Here is a 19,673-nt window from a genome sequence, read left to right as displayed (position 1 = left end):
TGTTCATTATTTCATAAAGACAGGTATTTAGGTCACGCCCATTTCTACAAAAACTTATTTTTCTCTTTTTATCTTGTGACATTTGCAAAAATTGTCTTCAAGTTGTTGGTTTCAGTAAATTTTTAACCTTGAACACACTTGGATTATGTAGGCAATCCTGCAGGCAACCCAACGCAGCTTTAACATCTAAAAAAAAACTATAACAGAGAATTTAGAGTGGTAAATATAAATTAATGGTATTTGAATAGCACTTTATTCAAGTCCAGAGGAACCTAATGTGCTAAAATCTGGCTAATGTTAATGTAAATCTAATTTGTGATCTCTCCTAATTATTAACAACATGTCTTTATTGAAATAGCCTAAATATAGTTTTTGGACTAATCTTTAGGTTACCTGTAGTTACAGCAGATTGCCTGTTAAATCTTTTGATCTGCTCTTTGTCTGTGTGGGAAAAGAATCAGGAGAAGTTCCAGCTTTCACACTGATCTGTGAAAAGCCATAAAACAACATGAGTTCATGCCGGTGGAGGAGAAGCTCTGCTTCCACTTTGTTTAGATAAAGGAGAAAACTGGTGTTTGATCTTGAAAACAAATTGTAGGGAGTTTCTAACTTTTAAGAGGGTTCGAGACAGCTCCTGGTTGGATGAGCAAAGATACGCCTTATTTGAATAAATTAAAGAGAAGAATATGCCTTTACTATAAAGATTTGTGCATTTGAGGAGCAAACCAGATTTGCTTTTGCAATTCTCCAAAGACGTCTTTGCTTCTTGTTTGTCGTTTCCATCTTTTGTCCTTTTCCGTCTCTCGGGTAAATTCATGTGTTGTTTGTGCTTTGAGTTTTGTGATGTGCTTTTGTGGTGACAGTATGCATCTGTCTTGAATAAATGCTGATTATTTGGACGCTGATACCTTTGGGTGGTCTCAGTTCTTAGCGCACAGCATTTTCTGAATCCGGGTATATGAAAGGATATAACGAGTAAAAGACGGGAAACGGTGTGAAATCCACTGGCGGCATTAGCGCCCAAACGGACAAGGAATCTTTATAATTAATCTTCTCTCAAATCAAAATCAAATCAAATTTTATTTGTATAGCACATTTCAGCAGCAAGGCATTTCAAGGTGCTTTACATAATAAAAAAAATAAAAATAAAAACAGCATGTGACATTGAATAAACAGTAAGAAAGAGAAAAGAGATTTAAAAAAAAAAGATTAAAAAAGATAAAAACATACTTTTGTTACGGAATTTAAGCACCGGTCGTCGCCTGTTGTCGCCGGACTCCACCGTCCGTAAAACACAGGTATTATCCAAGCCCCGTCGCCTAACAGGACAAGGTCTCCAACCTTGCACCACCACAGGGAGGTTAAGAACTGTGTTTTAAATTATAGAAAACTAAACTATTTTAAATTTGCGCATGACCTTACACTCTCAACACTAATGAACCTCCAGTGCAGCTGAATCAAAACAAATATGAAGAGATGAATGAGCCAAAATTCCTACACAGTGACGTAAAAGACTCATTTCCAGACAACCAGTTGGCACATTTTATGGGAGTTACTACCAAGGAAATCAAGACCAAACCAGTTATTCAGTTTAGGATGTGCTTGTTTTAATAAGTAAAATCATTCATAAAAACTGTAATTTGAGTTTAGTCTGAATATCTTTGCATTACATGTGTATGTGTATTCATAATGAACATTTGAAAGAAAGAATAAATGTGTAGGGGTACACATAATTTTGACCATGTGTGGATGAAAACAAACAAAAACAATATTCAACCAAATGTGTTCAAAATAGACTTTCTCTATCCTGCTAGTGCAGCAGGGACAGTTAACTTTGATTAATTAGTCAAGAAGATGGAAGAATATAAGCGAAAAAAAACGTCACAACACTTTCCCTCGTGACAGTCAGTAAAAAAAACGATTTTCTCTTATAAAGGACTGACAGCTTCTTCCTCACTCTGTGGCACCGACACAGAACTGGATCTGGACTCGAACAAACGTCTGAAACTCTGTGAGCCTTCATACAACAGCTGCTTCAACTGAACACTCATATCCTTATTTACATTTAAGTAAACCAGCGGGTTAAGAGCGCTGTTCAGGCTCACAAGACCACGACTTGCCTGATGTGCAATGAAAACTTCAGAATCCCATGTGGGGCAAATCGCCCTGGTGAACTGAACTCTGGAATACAGGGTGAGGTTCTTGAAAATATGGTAGGGCGCATAACAAAATGAGAAGAGAAAAAGCAATAAAACCATCAGTTTTAAGATTTGTTGTTTCCGATTCTTTTTCATCGTATTTGAGCGGCAGACAACAAGAGTCACATGTCCATAGCAGCCCACGGTGACGACGAACGGAATGAAGAATCCGATGAACGTCCAGCTGAGGCTGTAGTGCAGGTATTTCTCCACATTTTTCAAATCAGTTGTATCATAACATTCTCCAGTAATGTTCTCTGAATGTTTGGGGAAGAACATGTCTGGAATACTTTGAGCACTTACAAAAATCCACACCAGGACTGAGCTGAATACACAGTGTGTTGAAGTCAGTCTCCCCTTTATTCTCATTGGATGGACAACGGCCAGGTACCGGTACACACTTATGCAGGTGAGGAATCCGATGCTGCCGTATAAGTTCAGTTTAAAGCAGAATCTTGTTACCTTGCAGAAAGGTTCTCCAAAGATCCATTTGCTTCCGTTAAGATAGTACACAATCAGAAAGGGGAGAGTCAGCAGATACAACATATCTGCTAGTCCAAGGTTAAAAACAAGAATGCTAATAATCCGATGTTTCTTCCAGTTGTGCAGCAAAGACTTAATTCCCCATACATTCAGGACCAATCCAACAACAAACACCAAAATGTAGAGAGCAGGCAGGACTTTATTTTCAAATAAGTCCTTATGTCTGGTTATGCAGTTGCCAGTATTCATTTTGTCTTCCAGAAGCAAGTCAGTTTTGCCTTTCTCCTCCGAGGCGCTGCTCACAAAATGAAAGTTGAGTGAAAGAAAGCAACCTGAAAGACTTCCTCCTTGAATTTCTGTCAAGCCGCAGGCGAGGCACCCATTCCAAGGAAAGTGTCTTGTCATTACATGCTTGGTTTGGAGCAGGTTTGTAATTGCAGGTAAAGTACCAGAACTTCATATGGGCAAAAACACAACAGCAAACAAACACAAATGAGTGATCAATCGTTTTTAGATGTATTGAGAAATCAGAATTTCTGAGGTCCAAATCGGGGAAACAAAATTCAAAATCCCAACATAGAAATTCAGCTCCTCTTTACCAAACACAGTCTGGATTCCCCGGCCACACTACTATATATAACAAAGACAGTGAGAGATCCTTTAATAAAGTATTGATTAGCACTCAAGACAGCTTATTTCTTCATAATTCAGTGTCACACAATGTGCTCTAAAATCTTTATGAATGAAGCTTATTAAGTGCTTGAATTCATAAAATGCATATAAAGCTCTTGTGAACTGCTCAGACTGCTAACAGTCATCAGTCTGGTCACTGAGCATATGAATAAAAACAAAAAAAAAATCACTGGTTTGCCATCCTTCAACTGGATCTTGGTAATCATTCAAAAATCAAATTCTTGAGGTAATGTAAATTACATGTGACATGTTGGAAATTAGTTAGCTTCATACTACTTTTAACTGCTTTTTATGTTTATTTTACTTAGATAAAATTAGTGACCAACAGCTAGTTTGCAAGGGTTTATTATTGTTATATTGTTTTGTTCTCATAGACTCAGGTCAAAGTCTACAGGAATGCACCATGGAGCTGGCATTCACACTCAATATGCAAAATCAACAAATACTAACGGCAAATTTTGTTGGGTTAATGGCCCAACAAAATCACATTTTTAGTGATTATTCGGAGAGCTGACTTCTTAGGTTAAATACAACAAAGCAAGCAAAAAAACACAAACAATAATGACTTTTCTTTTCAGTTAACATGGGATGTAACATATCTGTTCAGAAAATTAAAAAACCTTTGGTGGAGGTGACAATCAACAGCTGAAACTCAGCTGGCTCATTATTGACGTATTCGGCATCTATTTACAAAGTCGGAGTAATAATAGCCAAAATAAAGAACACACCCAGAGTTTGGAATTGCAACTTGATATGTTGGCCAAACTAAACCTGAAAATCCAGAAAGGTGTGTAGCACAAATACGTAAAAGGAGGCAGTAATAAACAAATGGGTAGTTGTGTGCATATTATGATTTGTACCATATTGTCTGAATGCATAAAATATAATTTAATTTAAAGAAAATTATTTTGGTTTATGTTGTCAATGCTAGCGGCAGGCTTTCCAATGTGCAAATAGAACAGGAGTGTGACAGGAAGTTTTTACTTAAAAAGAAAATTAAAATCCCTGATAGTGCTCTCTGCGTTTGGCCCAGATGTAAAATTCTTATTTCATTTTTCAAAATGTTATGCAGATTTGGCGACTTGTAAACTGATTTGAAGGAGATCTGAATGCTGTCTGGGAATGCAACATTATAGATAACATTTTAGCATTAGCATTTCATTGGACATGAGAAAAAGAACATGAACAATCTTATACAAATGAATGAATTAATAAACAGAAGGACAGAAACAATCAAAATAGTCAAACAACAAAAACTATATTACGTGTCGTAAAGGGAGTAGGAAGGAGCATATGTTTATGTTTGTTAAACATTTGAGTGTGACAAATAAGAAATATACAAGTTTCTTTTTCAATCGAAGGTATTTAGAATTTTTTCAATAAGAACAAAAAAACCCCAAAGAATTAAATCAAAAAGGGCTAAAAACAGACTGCACATTCCATATTAGTATCTGTTATTTGAACTATGCCTGTTTCAATAATAAATAAATTAATCTCATGATAAATTAAAACAAGGTCGATCATTTTTATTTGCTTGATTTGTAGTTTTTCTTTTTTTTTTCTCACTTTTTGTACCAAAAACTGGATAACAACTCCTCAGTCTGTTGCTTTGTTCTCAACTAGCCCTTTTATTTTGAAGGACAATTTTGTTTACAGAGACTTCATATTTCAATATATTTTTTGCTTTGGTTGCCACCCATCCATTGTCTTACACTCTTGTCCCTCAGTGGGGTCGGGAGGTGCTGGTGCCCATCTCCAGCTGGTGTACCGGGCGAGAGGCGGGGTCACCCTGGACAGGTCGCCAGTCTGTCGCAGGGCAACACAAAGACACACAACCACGCACACACAGTCACAACTAGGGGCAATTTGGAGAGGCCAATTAACCTGACAGTCATGTTTTTGGACTGTGGGAGGAAACCGGAGTACCCGGAGAAAACCCACGCATGCACAGGGAGAACATACAAACTCCATGCAGAAAGACCCGGGCAAGGCAACAGCTCTACCAACTGCGCCACTGTGCAACCTGCTTTGGTTGCTTTATTTATAATTTTAAAATGTCTTCCAGTTCCAGTGTTAATTGTTCATTAGAAATTTAAAGTTTATTGATCTTGGAGGATGCGTTCTTGCATTATTATGCCATTACCATTATATTACTTGAAAATTGCCTCAAAACAACAATATTACATTTACCACAACTTCTGGGAGCAGTCCAGCAAAATTTGTCATGGTGACGGGCCAAAATCCAACAGCAACAGTTAAAATGTTTACCTTCATTTTACTTGTTTAATTGTGAATTTTCTAGATTCAACCAGTTGGAAAAATACAAATCAAACAGAACATCAAAAAATTCACATCATGACATGATTAACATGAAAAACCACACCTGCTGTCAGAGAGGACTGTCAGCTTCTTGTTCAGTCTGTGGTACCGGTACAGGCCTGGATTTGGACTCTAACAAACAACTGAAACTTTGTGAACATCTTTGCAGCAGCTGCCTGAACTGAACACCCATGTCTTTATTTACATTTAGGTAAACCAGCGGGTTAAGAGCACTGTTCAGGCTCACAAGACCACGACTTGCCTGACGGGCAATAAAGACTCCAGAATCCCATGTGGTGCATTGTTTCTCCTTACTCAGGGTTCTGGAATACAGACTGAGGTTCTTGAAAACATGGTAGGGTGCATAACAAATTGAGAAGAGAAGAATCAGAAAAAACATCAACTTCAAGAATCGTTGTTTCAGGTCCTTCTTCATTTTATCTGAGCGGCAGATAACAAGAGCCACAAGTCCATAACAGCCCACAATGATGGCGAACGGGATGCAGAAACCAAAGAATGTCCAGGTGATGCTGTAATCCAGGTAACTCTTAATATGTTCATTAGAGGTGGTGTCAAAGCATTTGGATCCGTTTGGATATGTTTTTTGGTAGAACAGGTCTGGAAGACTTTGAGCACTCACCAGAATCCAAACAATTGCCGAGATGATCACAGAGTGAGTCGTAGTTAATCTCCCCATCGTTCTCATTGGATGGACAACAGCCAGGTACCGGTACACACTTATACAGGTGAGGAACCCGATGCTGCCATATAAATTCAGGTTGAAACAGAATCTTGTTACCTTGCAGAATCCATCTCCAAAGATCCATTTGTTTTCTTTAAGGTAGTACATGATGAGAAAGGGGTGAGTCAGCAGATACAAAATGTCTGCTAGTCCAAGGTTAAGAACAAAGATGTTTATACTCTGCAGTTTTTTCCAGTTGTGCAGCAAAGACTTCATTCCCCATACATTCAGGACCAATCCAACAACAAATACCAAGATGTAAAGAGTAGGCAGGATTGTTTGCTCAAATAATTTCTTATCCGGTCGCGGACAGTGAGTTTTATTCATTTTGTCCTCAGAAACAAGTCAGTTCAGCCCTTCTCCTCTAAGGCTCTGCTCACAAAATGAAAGTAGAGTAAAACGAAACATCATAAACAACTTACTCCTTGAACTCTAGTTAAGTTAGATAATATGTTGTGTGGAGCAGGTCCAAAGGTTTCGAAAGTCAAAGACTTATAGATATCTCTACCTTTTTGTAGCATAAGCTACACATCTCTATAACCGCGTCGATGCCTTCAATCAGGTATGTGCAGAGGGGGGACTGGGGGTGCTTGACCACCTGGCCCTTTTGCTCCTTGCCCCCAAGTGCCCTTTTGGTCAATTTTATTTGTTCTTTTTTTGTAGCATTATTTCCTAAGCCCTCTTCTGACACATAATAACATGTACTAAAATTATTTGGTTTTTTGTTGGGGTTTTTGTACAACATAATAAGCTGGTCACCTTGTTACCTTTGACCTTTTGCCCGTGACGCATGACGCATTTGCCTCTCGCGCAGTGAGATAAGGTGGCTAACTGCGGAGTTCCACGTTAAAGTTTGATGCAGCTCTGCTTTCCTGAATGGACCGTCTTCATCTCCACTGCAGCAAACAGGCAGCTAATTTTTTTAGATTACAGTCACTAAAAGGTTGCATTGTGCCCTTGTTTATATTTTTAATAGTGTAATTCTGTAAAGACAAAATATGTCTGGTGGTCTAACTCTGGTTTACATATCTTGCTAAATTGCAGGTTTGAATATTGCAATACTTTCCTATAACAAAATAGACCTGCAGAAAGAAATTACTAAGAAAATAGCATAGTTGTATGTTCTATATAGAGATTTTCCTTAGCTTTGATTGTATAGCTCACAATTTTGTAGTTTATCATTGTTTATTAAACTCTGAAAGCTGTGTGGCTTTGTTAATATCCTGTCCTAGAATGTGGTTAGATGTGCCCTTTATTTTTTGAGCACCTGCCCCTTTAGTGGTCTCTGCATGGCCCTGCCTTCAGTTCCTAGGAAGTAAGTCAGGGTTTAGAGCTGAAGTTGGCATTTGGCCATGTTTTCACTGACACAGAAGAGAAATGCAAGTGCAGACAAATCAGTGAATGACCAATTCTACATGCATGTGCTTGTTGTGTAATTTGTTTTACAAAATCAAACTGTGGTTATTGTTCCTCAGAAGGAACAAAGTTTTTTTTTAAATTGAGAGTCATCAAAATGTGTGTTGCAGCATCACAATGAGTTCAAACGTGTATTTAAAGAAGTACTTCGTGATAGGAGAAAATCGAAGTTGTGGAGTCACATTACGGTGACATTATGCTATGGACAAGAAATGTATTTGAAATTAGATAAAGAAAACTTCACTGGCAGATTGTCAAAATGCAGGATGTTAATACACTTCTACCAAAGAAAACTGAATGTCGAAATAAAATCAGAAGAAGTATTTAAGCATTTTCTCATTTATGCAACCAAGTTGAAGATTTTTAATTTTCCTTTTAACAGATTTGTTTTACTTTAGCATAAGTGGCACTTTATATGAAGAAAATGTTTTAAAACTCTTTGAAGTAAAACAACTGTATATTAGCATATTTAATGTATAACCAAACTGACCTGCTATACAAAAAAGAAGTAGTTTAAATCTTAATATTGGGAAGTGAACAAATTCAGCCTGTATTGTTCAAGCAGTGCAGGGTGGCAGTTCACAGCCCAGGCTGTTTCTGGTAAACTTTATGGCATCAAACTTTAATGACTGTGTAAAATTTAAAACTTCAGCGTTCACACCTCTAAAAAGCAATTAATTTTTAAAAGGCAAGAGTCCAGAGCCTCTGTACAACTAATGTTACATGCATTTATTCTAGTTTGTCACATTAAAAACGTCGGTTGTGGTTTTCAGACATGCGCCACCTCAGAGGAGCACACTCACATTTTTTCCATTGTTGTAAGTGTAATGACAGTAAATGAAGAGACTATCGCAGTTCAAATGAAACCAATGCGAGAACTGCGAGAAGAGACCCGCAGAAGGGTCCACATCCTTTGTAACCAGTGTATTAAAGGTGTGACTGGTTGTCTGTCTGCAGGCTGCAGATTTCACTGTGGCCACATTCTGCATTCGCACCTTCCTGTCTTAGTCACTGCAGCTATAAAGTTATTTTTTCCCCTTTAAACAGAGTTGCGAAACTGAGAAACAGAGGTAAAAATCCTATTTTCAAACACTACAAGGGAAAATGTGATGTGTCAGTTGCAAAAAACGGCTTTTAAAGCGACTTCTTCTTTCAGAGTCTGGTCCTGGAGCCAGAGCTGCTGGTTGAATCCTTCCCTGTGACCTTAAAGCCCTATCAATACAAAGCTTGGTTTAATTTTTTAAAAACATTTCCTATCTGCTTGTGCTGAATTTTTTAACCTGGTGTTTGGATTTTCTGTTTTTTTTTTTCATGGCCTGGAGCTCAGAATTACACAACTGTGGGAAAATAGCTGGATTTGTCAGCATCAGCTGTATGTTTGTCTGTGAGTCATTTGGACAATGTTGAAATGCTAATCTGTAAAGCTGAAGCAGGGTTTTTTTTGTATCATACATGGATAATATCATTATATATATCAGTTATTACAGCTAGAAACGACTGATTAGACCCAAAATCTGGGTGAACATTCAGAGACACATAAAGATAATTACAAAGTCAGCCTTTTATCACCAGAAAAACATTTAAAAGATTAAAGACTGCAAAAACACACACTCTTACCAAGTATTTTTGTCTAGTTTCTAGCACAAGTAGATACACTTGAATTAAGACACAACCAACTTATTAGCAAGATAAAGGAGCTTGTTTTAAGTAAATAATTCCTTCATAATGATGAAAAAGTTATAGTTCTTTTGGAAGATTATTTCACTTGCCTTATCAGTAAATTTATCTGCCAAATAACTTTAATATTTTCATTAATATTAAGAAATCATTTACTTAAAACAAGCTCCTTTATCTTGCTGAAAATATACCTGTAAGTTAGTTTTTGCATAGGATATGTGCACCCCAACTCTAAAGTCCTTACACTGGGTCCCGATCACTCGGAGAACAGATGTTGAAATGCTTTTGTTGGTTTATAAATCACTGAACAGCTTAATACCAAGGTACATTTTTTGTGGTTGTTTCAACCTTCCAGACCTTTCAGGTCTTTTGGTTCTGGAATCAAAAAAACTGCTGAAAAACTGAGCTCCTTTAAATCAAAGTTTAAACCCAGTTTGTTCAGAGTTGCCTTCGATTTATAGCTGGAGCATAATTTGTTTGCGTCAGATTTGATTTTTTTTTTCCGCCTTACTTTGCTTTTGCAATGTGACGTTTCTATTATGTAAATCACTTTGAACTGCTTTGTTGCTGGAATGTAAACTTGTCTTCAGGACGCTGACATTTTAAAACATGGAAATGAATTCTGTCTTTTTCTGACTTTTTCTAGACATTCCTGCATGTCTGTGTAATCTTCACCAAAATAATCACTCAGTAATAGTGCCAGGATGTTAAAATTGAGATACCAGAGCAGTTGACATCCTTCCTGTTTCCGATGCAAAGTATTAGTTACAAACTCTACTTGAGTGTCCTACGGTTGCAAATGTCTTTTATGTGGAACAAATTTGATTCAGCCATTTTATTTCAAACCTTCTGCATCTTGTTTTTTGCACATCAGTTAAGCTTTTCACTTGTGGTGGCAATGCATTTAGGACTGCCACCACAAACCATACACAATCTACTAAATATTTTTCAATATGTAATTTCCATAGAAACATATAACAAACAATTTAAACCCATAACTACATCAGGAATTAGCTCATGTATTCCTGAATGTGCTTGAGAAAAGAGTTTGGGTGTTTGCAGAGAGCTGAGTTGCAGCTTGCCGAGTCCGCTGACACAACTGCCTGAACTGAGCAGAGATATTCTCGTCTACATGGAGATAAACCAGAGGGTTGAGAGCAGCGTTCAGGCAAACAAGACCGCGACATATGCGTTGAGCGATGTAGACTCCGTTAGACCATTTGTAGCATGTATTCTGTTTGGAAAGAACTCTTGACCAGAGGTTGAAGTTCTTCAGCACATGGTAGGGGATGTAGCAGACGGAGAAGAGAAGAATCAAGATGATTAATAGTTTTAAGCTTCTTTGCTTCAGGACTTTGTCAATATTATCCTTGTAGCAGAGGAGGACGATCACATGTCCGTAGCAGGCCACCGTGATGAGAGACGGGATGCAGAATCCAATGATTGTCCAGATGAGGCTGTACTGCAGGTAGTCCTCAACATACTCAATCCCGGTTGTATCAAAACATTGTAAAGTCATGTTTGCTGAGTTTTTGGGGAAGAACATATCTGGTAGGCTTTGAAGGCCCACTAAAATCCAAACAATGGCTGAGATGATGACCGAGTGAGTCACAGTTAGTCTCCCCATCACTTTCATCGGATGGACGATGGCCAGGTAGCGGTACACGCTGATACAGGTGAGAAACCCGATGCTGCAGTATAAATTCAGGTTGAAGCAGAACCTTGTCACCTTGCAAAAAGCTTCTCCAAAGATCCATCTTCTCTCGTTAAGGTAGTACGCGACCAGAAAAGGAAGCGTGAGCAGATACAAAATATCTGCAATTCCAAGGTTGAGTATGAAGACGTTGACATTCCCCAGTTTCTTCCAGTTGCGCCACAAAGAGTTAAGTCCCCATCCGTTCGCTATAAGTCCAAAAATGAACACCAAGATGAAGACAGGAGGCAGAAAACTCAGCGGAAATTTAAAGTTGACTCCAAAACAAGATGTGGGATCCATTATTCGTTGGCGGCGCTGAGAGGAGAGTTCGTCCTCTTGGTGCCAGTGTGCAGCTGTTAGACAAACAGAAATACGCTGCACGTGGCCCGGACACTTCCTGTTTTATAACGTTCATGGTGGGGATTTTTTGTGTGTGCAGGAAACCACATTGGTTGAATGATTCATGAGATACGAAAATGTTTAAAAAAGTGAAATAAACTGTATTAAAAGGGAACTCCACAAGCACAGATTATGATGAACATCACATGGAAATTATTTAAATGTGATGTTGAAGATTTCTTTATTTTATGAAATATTAAATCAGTTTGTCTGGTTTTGTGGTTTGTTTTTAACAGCACATCACTTATGGGTTATTTCTTCATTTTTAAGGCAATGAAAACCTCATTTTATTTCATTTTATTTTTGCAGATTTAGCCCTTATATTGCATTGAAGATTGAAGATCAATAAGATGTAAAGTCAAATGGAAGCTTTCGCATCTGAGAATACAGAAACAAGGTGGTGGTAGCTTCATACTGAAGGTCTTTTTTGCTTTGGACCTTCAGAGAATTAGAGAAAATCCACCAACTTTCTTTACTAAAATATTGGTTTGAAAAAATATACACAACCAGTCCAACATGAAAATGTCTCAAATGAATCCTTAATTAATTCTGTTCATGCCCATTATGACTACAAGTGAACTTCTGGTAACAGGCCTACTTTCCTCATGTTTAAAATATAAATTAAAAGCTGAACAAAATGTTTCAAAACAGAGTTTACCACAACCTGCTGTGTTTTTGAGGCTGCGACAAGAAAAGATTTTATTGCTAATCTCAAATTGAATGTTCTGTCCAATGCTCTGCATCTGCAGTACTCTGTTCCGACCACTAGATGTCAGAACATGCTTAAAGATTTGGGCTTTAAACCTCCTTGTCTGAATGCAAATGAATAGACAGCATAAGGTGATTACAGCTCTCATTTCAGACACAATGAAACAGTTTTAACAGAGTTGAAAGTTCACAGAAGGAGCAGTTCTGACGTGCAAAGGCAATTTGTTTCACAATCTACGATCTTGATACTTCTCAGAACCAGTACAAAGTGGTAAAATATGTTAAAAATACCACAATATTAATGAGGAATTCAATTCAAAATTTGTAAAAACATAAAATTTATTTAGAAAAAAACTCCATGACACGGGATACAAAAATATTCATTTGAAGAAAAGCTTCTGCCTAGAAAATATTTACATTATACACAAAAAATAACAAAGTGCAACATCAATAAACTGCTATTACAACTTTAAGACTGTACATTTTAGAGGTTGCAGAAAAAAATAAATCAATGTTCAAAGTTATTTAAAGTACACTATAAACAGATAATGTACATGTACTAGAATCTATTTACATGTTAGCTCCAAAAGATGCTTCTCAGCTATTCAAACAAGTATTTAAAATATGTATTACTTTAAATCTAGTCAGGTCAAAGGTCAGGTTTACAGAAAAAAAAATTAAGTTATTTTCCCTCTTCTTTGAAAAACTGTTTTCCAAATAAGCTGCTGCTGGCCACGCCCTCCAACTCAACCTTTACGCTCACATGTGAAACTGGCTGCAAATAGATGCGCAATTATGCCTTATCACCTTTGAAAAGCAGAAGTGGAGCCTCCTGCACAACCAACAAGAATCCAGCAAGTGGTTTCTGGGTGGTAAATCAACAACAAAACACTTGTCTTTTCCAGCAGCCATTGTACAGTCAAACATGCTGGAACTTGGCTGGGGTTGCTAGGTAATGGGCAGAGTTCCGCTGGGGTTGCCAGGTAACGAGCAGAGTTCCACTGGGGTTGCTAGGTAATGTGAGGGTCAGTAGAGACCCAAATGTAAGTACAAAAACATGGTTACCGCAGAAACACAGAATATCAAAATAAGTAATTTTTGTCTAATTTCTTGTACAAATATCTTAGTAAGCTTGAAATAAGRCAAWACTAACTTATGAGTAAATTTTCTGCAAGCTATAGGAGTTCATTTTAAGTCAATAATTTCTTAATATTGATGAAAAAGTTGTAGTTCCACTGGCAGATTATTTCACTTACAACAAAATATTTTTCTCATATTATGAGTGAAGTAATCTGCAATGGAACTAGTACTTTTTCATCGATATGAAAGAATTATTTACTTAAAACAAGCTCCTATAACTTGCAGAAAATGTACTTATAAGTTATTTTTGTCTTATTTCAAGTTGCACTAGAAGCGAGACAAGAGTACTTGGCAAGATTTTGTATTTTTGCAGTGCAAAATGTGAATTTTACAGAATAGCTCCCATTTGAGAGAATTTTTTTGAACTAAAGTTGCTTAAATTGTGAATAAAAATGAGCACACAAATGCTTTAAAAGATGCCAGAGCTTCTTGAAGCTCTCAAGAGAGTGCAGAGTTCATCAATGTGTATAAATCAACATTTGTTCAGGTCAGTCACAGTTTCCTCTGATCATTTTCATATCTTTCTTAATTTACACTGAACCTTGTGACGTTTTTCACCAGTCAGCCTATCAGATCAGTCGTCCAATTCTCCACAGATCGATCAGGGCCTGTGTGCCCAGAGAGCCGGGTTAGTGTAAGGCGCGTAGGGACAGTTGTTGTGACACACGCAGGAGTGGATCATCATAACGGCTTTCTGCAGGAGTCTGCCCGTAGGGCAGCGGAAGGTCACCTGAGTGGTGGAGGTTTGGTGCGGCGTGCAGCATCGAGAGTCGCTGCACTGGCCACAGTACCGCAGCTGGTAGGCCTGAGTGCTGAAGCAGCCATGATGCACGAGTCGGATGGGACCTGGTGACCTGTAGCTGGCTTTGCACCAACCCTGCTGTCCCCTCTGGGAAATCAAAAATACCGACAAATCAGAAACATTTTGCAGATTAGATCCTCTACAAATTTTGCTGGACGACAAATTGTCCCACAAGTTATTGCGATAAATGATGACGTTGTTGTTTGGAGGCCATTTCCAAGTAATATGTCAATAGCAAAATTATGCAAAAACACATTTTTAAATATCAATAAACTTTAAATTCTAATGAACATTTAACACTGGAACTGGAAGACATTTTAAATATCCAAAATAAATAAACAAAACAAGAGAAACAGCAAATAAAATGAATTATGAAGTCTCTGAAAACAATATTTTCCTTCAAATAAAGGGATAAATCATGACCTGTCATCCAGGTTTTGGCTTCAATCACTGTCTAAGTCTGCGTTTACTTCTGGTTTCTTCTGGTGCTGATTTATGACACGTCTCATGTTAATGAACTAAAAGTCGAATAAAATGCAACATAACCATTCAGACCATCAACACTTGGAATGTTATTAAATACATATCAGTTTTTAAGTTTTTAAGGAAAAAAAGATCATAATTGGACCATGAAAAGTTGGATTTGAGTCACATTTGCTTGCTGTGTGAACAGTTCCTTCCTAATTTAGAGCAGAAAGAAAATACATGAAAATGCTACTCTTATCCATCACATTATGCCAACAAGGAAGCTCTAAACAGACTCCAAATGTATTCTGTAAACACAAACAAATAGCTAATTGTCATTAAGAACTGCAGTACATTCGGTGGYAAGAGAAACAAGAAGCAAAGTGACAACATGAACCCTGAAGATCCTTGATCTCATTGAAGATACTTGGAGAATTGGAGGAAATCTACTTCCGTAGAAGATCTTTGGTTAGCTCTACCAGCTGAGTATGGCTGATGCTGTTTTGAATGTTAAAGTTGGCCATAACAAACACTAATGTAATTTAAATTTCTCTTCAGTTCATGTACTGAAGAGAACATGAATTCCAATGGTTAATTCTGTTAACCTTTGGAAATACAACATTTGTAAACAATTGCCCAGTCTGGGAATTTAGTAAACATAGTAACTCCTTGCTGCATGTATAATTTAGCTAAAAACAGGGAAAGATAATGATTATGATAAAGACTGTGTGGTTCAGAGTCAAGCACTGAAACCTTGTGGTGAGTAAAAGACGTCTGTGGTGAGGGAGAAAAAAATGTTTTCTGTTTTTGAGGAAAGAGTTTGCCTACTGCTGCGTGGCAAATCCCTACTGCTTTCCATCTCTTCGCATAAGCAGCAGGAGATGTAATTAAACTTTTTCTAATTTTACTTACAGGCAGCAGCTTAAATATAAACAACACCACAGTCTCTGGTAAGCTAATGTAATTATCTGAATGACTGAAAATTGAAGACTGAACACATTCCTATTGCTAGTTGCATATTTATAAACAGCTGCACAGCAAAACAAATTTCTATTTTCGAAAATACAATAAAAAGTTATTTTAGTTTCTGTTCTTTTTTGTTTCTTTTTCTTTTTTTCTTTAGCAAGCACACGTCCTAACGCTAATTGTTCCCAAACATTTGAAACATTTTGATTATGCAGAGTTGTCTGAGCTTACCCTGGGTTTCCTTAGCGCAGGCTGAACGGCCCCGCAGGGCCGCACTTTGCACAGTCGGGTCTCCATTTGCAGCTTGCAGGCAGGATTTTGGTTTGAGACCCGAGTGGAGACGCCGGCCCCGCAGCTCTGGGAGCAGGCGCTCCACTGGGTGGCCTGCTCCACGCAGCTGGAGGCTGGCAGGACCAGCTGTTTCAGGACAGGAGCTCCTGGCATCGTTGACCCCGACCTGCCTGGATTCATTGCTTGAAGAGAATCAGAAACAAACAGTGAGTTGGAGAAATCTGCAGCATGAAGGTTTTGGTCAGCATGACACCAAGATAATAAACTTTGGGATAAATAGTAAGATATTAGAATAAGAGTCTCATATAGACTCAAAGTTTCCTAAAAATGTAAAGTTGGGATGTTTTCACAGTGGTGACCACATGGGGGGGAGGATAGGGGACCGCGACCCCCACAGAGAATCATGATCATGTAGAAAAAAGAGGCATACAGAGTCTTCTTCTTCAAAATAAAGACAAACATGTAAAATCCAATAAAAAAAAAATATATATATATATAAATATATACAAAAATCTATATTTTTTAAATATCTAAAATATATGTATAATATTTTTATATATTAGATACATTTTTTTTTAAATATCACATATATACAAAATTATATTTGTAATATTTTCATATATATTTTATATATTAGGGCAGACAGAGAGACAGACACAGACAGAAATCCAAGAAAGATACATTATATATTTATTTTTGATTAGATAAGTTAATGCTCTTGTATGAATTGTTCTAACACAATACTTCCACTTTTAGTTTTTTTTTTAAATGATACTCTAATTTTTTGACATGTACCTGTACGAACCTCCGTCCACTCCAAGCCACCCAGGAGAAAAGCAGCTGCAGGAAATATTCCAGGATATAATGTAATGCTTCATAAGAACGCAGCTGTGGATGTTTTTGTGAAAGTAGGAAACTTTGACTGGTGGAGAAACGTTTTCAAACCAAAACCATGTGTCTCATAGCTGGACCCTGGGAGTTTCACTTTGGTCAGACTTTGTGATTTAATGCAGAAATTTAACTGGTGAAAGTGAAAGTTTAAACATGATTTGTCTGTTTGTCTTAGAACCACGTTTTAACAGCTCTCAATGTTTTTCATTCTTGTACTATAAAAAACTACATTCTTTTTCAAAACTGACTCAAAATCATGTTTTTCAAGCACAACAATAACAAAATGTTCCTTTGCTGTTTCCATAATGAAGTGTTGCTCAGACAGAGCTTCTTTTTCCAAACACCAGCCTCGTGCACAAACACTCACTCCCCTTTTTTTTTAACAGAGTAACGTAATCTTCACGTGTTTAAACCTTCCCCAGCTGCGGTTTCTGTTATGAAACGAGGAAACATGGTGACTGACAAAATGAAATGTTTTGAACCCCCCAAAAAGAGGAAAAATGTGTTTTATATTTGGACTTTTGTAATTTTCCTCTGGCCGGACACACCCTGGTTTAAAGCAAAAACACTCCAGTAAAAACTTCCAGACATCGACAGAGCTCATAAAGCGGATTGAACGATTATTTTACACATTTGCTAACTGATCGACAGAAATGAAGCCACACGAACCCAAACACTGGAAACTATGCTTTCAGTTTCCAGAATAAAAGCTTTGTGATTTTAGAAACGGCTGTTAAACACAGAATCACAGCCAGCAGACGGCTTATGTTGGCTTAAAGTCTGGGGCACAAAATTCTCCCAGCCGGACGACTAAAGCTCATTAATTAACACATTTCAAGTGTTTAATCTTCCTAAGTGTCAAAATCTGTTCTTTGTCAACATATTCAGCTTTCCTGTTTCTTTCTCCACATCTTAAAATAATCTAAACAGATGCTAATCACAGCATGAAGCATGTTCTGTCAAGTTGAAATCCTGAGCATTAATGTATTTTATTATGTGATAGACCAAAAATAAAATTGTGCATAATTGTGAAAGTATAAAATGTGGCTTGGCCTTGTATTCACCGTCTGAGTTTTTGGTACAATTACAGTTTTATCTGTACCATGTTCACACCCAACCCCACGTCATAATCCTATCACCACCATGTTTTATCATGGAGAGTGTTTATGGCTATGTGAAGTGTTTTCTCCATTAGATGGATGACTGCGCATTCTTCCCATTTTCAGAAGGAGGATTGAAAACCACAGTATGAAATGTTTTAAACATTAAAGTCAGGACTGGATGCTGCTTCCTGCTGCGTCTTCAAAAAGCTTTTTGTTTTGTTTCACAGATCATTTTGTTGGATTTTTTCTGCTTTTAGTTTAGTTCTATTTAGCAATGTTAGAAAAAAATATAAAAAGAAAGAAGAAAAGAAAGGGAGAACAAGAGGAAAGAAAGAAACAAAGAACAAAAAGGAAAAAAGAAAGAATGATGTAAAAAATTACAACATGAAGAATGACATAAAAGTACAAAAAAGAGAAAAAGAAAGAATAAAAAGGAGGATTTAATGACTTAAAGAAAGGAAAAAGACAAAGAAAGAATGACAAAGAACGAAAGAATGAAGGAAGCTAGTTCAGACAGAAGGAAAGGAAGAAAGAAAAAACAAGAAACAAAAAGAAACAAAAACAGAAATAAGGACAAAAAGAAACAGAAAGAACGGAAAACAGACAGGAGAAAGAGGAAACCTTTTAGATTTTCTACATCTTTGTTCCTCTTTCTTCATGATTTTTTTTTTATTAATTCTTTTTATAACGAATCTCTGAAGCCTTTTTACTAATAAACTGGCTGGATTTTATTTATGGAGATCAGAGTAAATATAGCAAAACTTATTTTCTTTAATTTTCTTGTCTCCTGACATTTACACGCCCCTTTGTGTCGGTCAAACACATAAAATCCCAAAAAACTCAATTAAATGTTTTTCTTTAAATAAGGAGAAATTGAATAATTCTGCAACCTCTTTCAATTTCCAGAATGATTTGTTTTCAGTTTATCATAAATGTTCTTCTGGATTTGATCCAAGGTGTGTTCATCCATCCCGTCCAGGTGTCTCTCACCTGTAATGGCGTCTTGAATCACGGTGTTTTCCAGGTTTTCACACACCCATTCCCTGCAGCACTTCCCCGGTAAACGGACGAACTGTGGGCTGGGACAGTCCGGAGTGGGAAGACGGCCGGTCAGCGGACAGGCCGACACGCAGCTCACCCCTCCGCCTCGGCAGTGGCAGAAAGAGTCGCAGGACGGCTGGAATGACTGGCCATTGAGGTATGTGATGCCGTTCACCGTGCAGCTCAGATCCTCGTCAGCTGCAGAGAAAACATCAGGAAATTTAGCATGATTTTGTACTTAACATTTGGGTCTCAACTGCTGCCAAAAACAGCCAAGGTGCTTAAAAAAACCACCCACCAGTTTTTTTGGCGCCAAGTTATAGGTAGCTGTTCTAAAAACAGCTACCTGTCTATGTGATGTACAAATGCTGCTGGAAAAGACAAGCCTTTTGTTGTTCACTCACCATCCAGAAACCACTTGCTGCATTTTTATTGTGCAGAAGGCTCCACTTCTACTTTTCAAAGATGTACGGTTTGGATTTTTACAGCCATACTTATCAACATCTGATGAAATTACGCTTTGCATGGCTTGGTTCATTTGCTTCAAACCAGTAAATGGAAACATGGCTAATTCACATATTGTTTTTTTGCAAAAAAGTTTTAAAAATTGCTCAAAATTTGCATCACAATTGCCTGAAAACAT

General features: G+C 37.4%; 4 protein-coding genes across 4 annotated transcripts in view; all 4 read right to left on the bottom strand.

Annotated features, from left to right (window-relative positions):
* Window positions 1-1,438: 1,438 nt before the first annotated feature.
* Window positions 1,439-3,120, bottom strand: LOC103467868 (P2Y purinoceptor 1-like). Its single transcript, XM_008414592.1, has one exon. It carries the CDS (start codon window positions 3,084-3,086, stop codon window positions 1,929-1,931), a length of 1,158 nt encoding a protein of 385 aa, XP_008412814.1. The 5' UTR covers window positions 3,087-3,120; the 3' UTR covers window positions 1,439-1,928.
* Window positions 3,121-5,500: 2,380 nt separating this feature from the next.
* On the bottom strand, window positions 5,501-7,100 carry LOC103467870 (P2Y purinoceptor 1-like). The gene has a single exon (XM_008414593.2). The coding sequence runs from the start codon at window positions 6,760-6,762 to the stop codon at window positions 5,764-5,766; it is 999 nt and encodes a 332-aa protein (XP_008412815.1). The 5' UTR covers window positions 6,763-7,100; the 3' UTR covers window positions 5,501-5,763.
* Window positions 7,101-9,718: 2,618 nt separating this feature from the next.
* Window positions 9,719-11,819, bottom strand: LOC103467871 (P2Y purinoceptor 1-like). The gene has a single exon (XM_008414594.2). The coding sequence runs from the start codon at window positions 11,522-11,524 to the stop codon at window positions 10,544-10,546; it is 981 nt and encodes a 326-aa protein (XP_008412816.1). The 5' UTR covers window positions 11,525-11,819; the 3' UTR covers window positions 9,719-10,543.
* Window positions 11,820-13,662: 1,843 nt separating this feature from the next.
* The window catches only part of ccn5 (cellular communication network factor 5), a 9,272-nt gene continuing 3,261 nt past the window's right edge, over window positions 13,663-19,673 (bottom strand). The window contains exons 3-5 of the mRNA XM_008414595.2: window positions 18,980-19,228; window positions 15,936-16,177; window positions 13,663-14,360 (exon numbers count right to left, since the gene is read on the bottom strand). Of these exons, the coding sequence (XP_008412817.1) occupies window positions 14,073-14,360; window positions 15,936-16,177; window positions 18,980-19,228 (779 nt within the window). The 3' untranslated portion in view covers window positions 13,663-14,072. The remainder of the gene's footprint in view (window positions 14,361-15,935; window positions 16,178-18,979; window positions 19,229-19,673) is intronic.

The sequence above is a fragment of the Poecilia reticulata genome, linkage group LG7 (assembly GCF_000633615.1).
Source record: "Poecilia reticulata strain Guanapo linkage group LG7, Guppy_female_1.0+MT, whole genome shotgun sequence".
NCBI lineage: Eukaryota > Metazoa > Chordata > Actinopteri > Cyprinodontiformes > Poeciliidae > Poecilia > Poecilia reticulata.
This window is presented reverse-complemented; position numbering and strand designations above follow the sequence as displayed.

Bases quoted from the DNA above. Each gene is read 5' to 3' on its own strand.
- LOC103467870 (XM_008414593.2), bottom strand. From the start codon at position 6,762: ATGAATAAAACTCACTGTCCGCGACCGGATAAGAAATTATTTGAGCAA.
- LOC103467868 (XM_008414592.1), bottom strand. From the start codon at position 3,086: ATGACAAGACACTTTCCTTGGAATGGGTGCCTCGCCTGCGGCTTGACA.
- LOC103467871 (XM_008414594.2), bottom strand. From the start codon at position 11,524: ATGGATCCCACATCTTGTTTTGGAGTCAACTTTAAATTTCCGCTGAGT.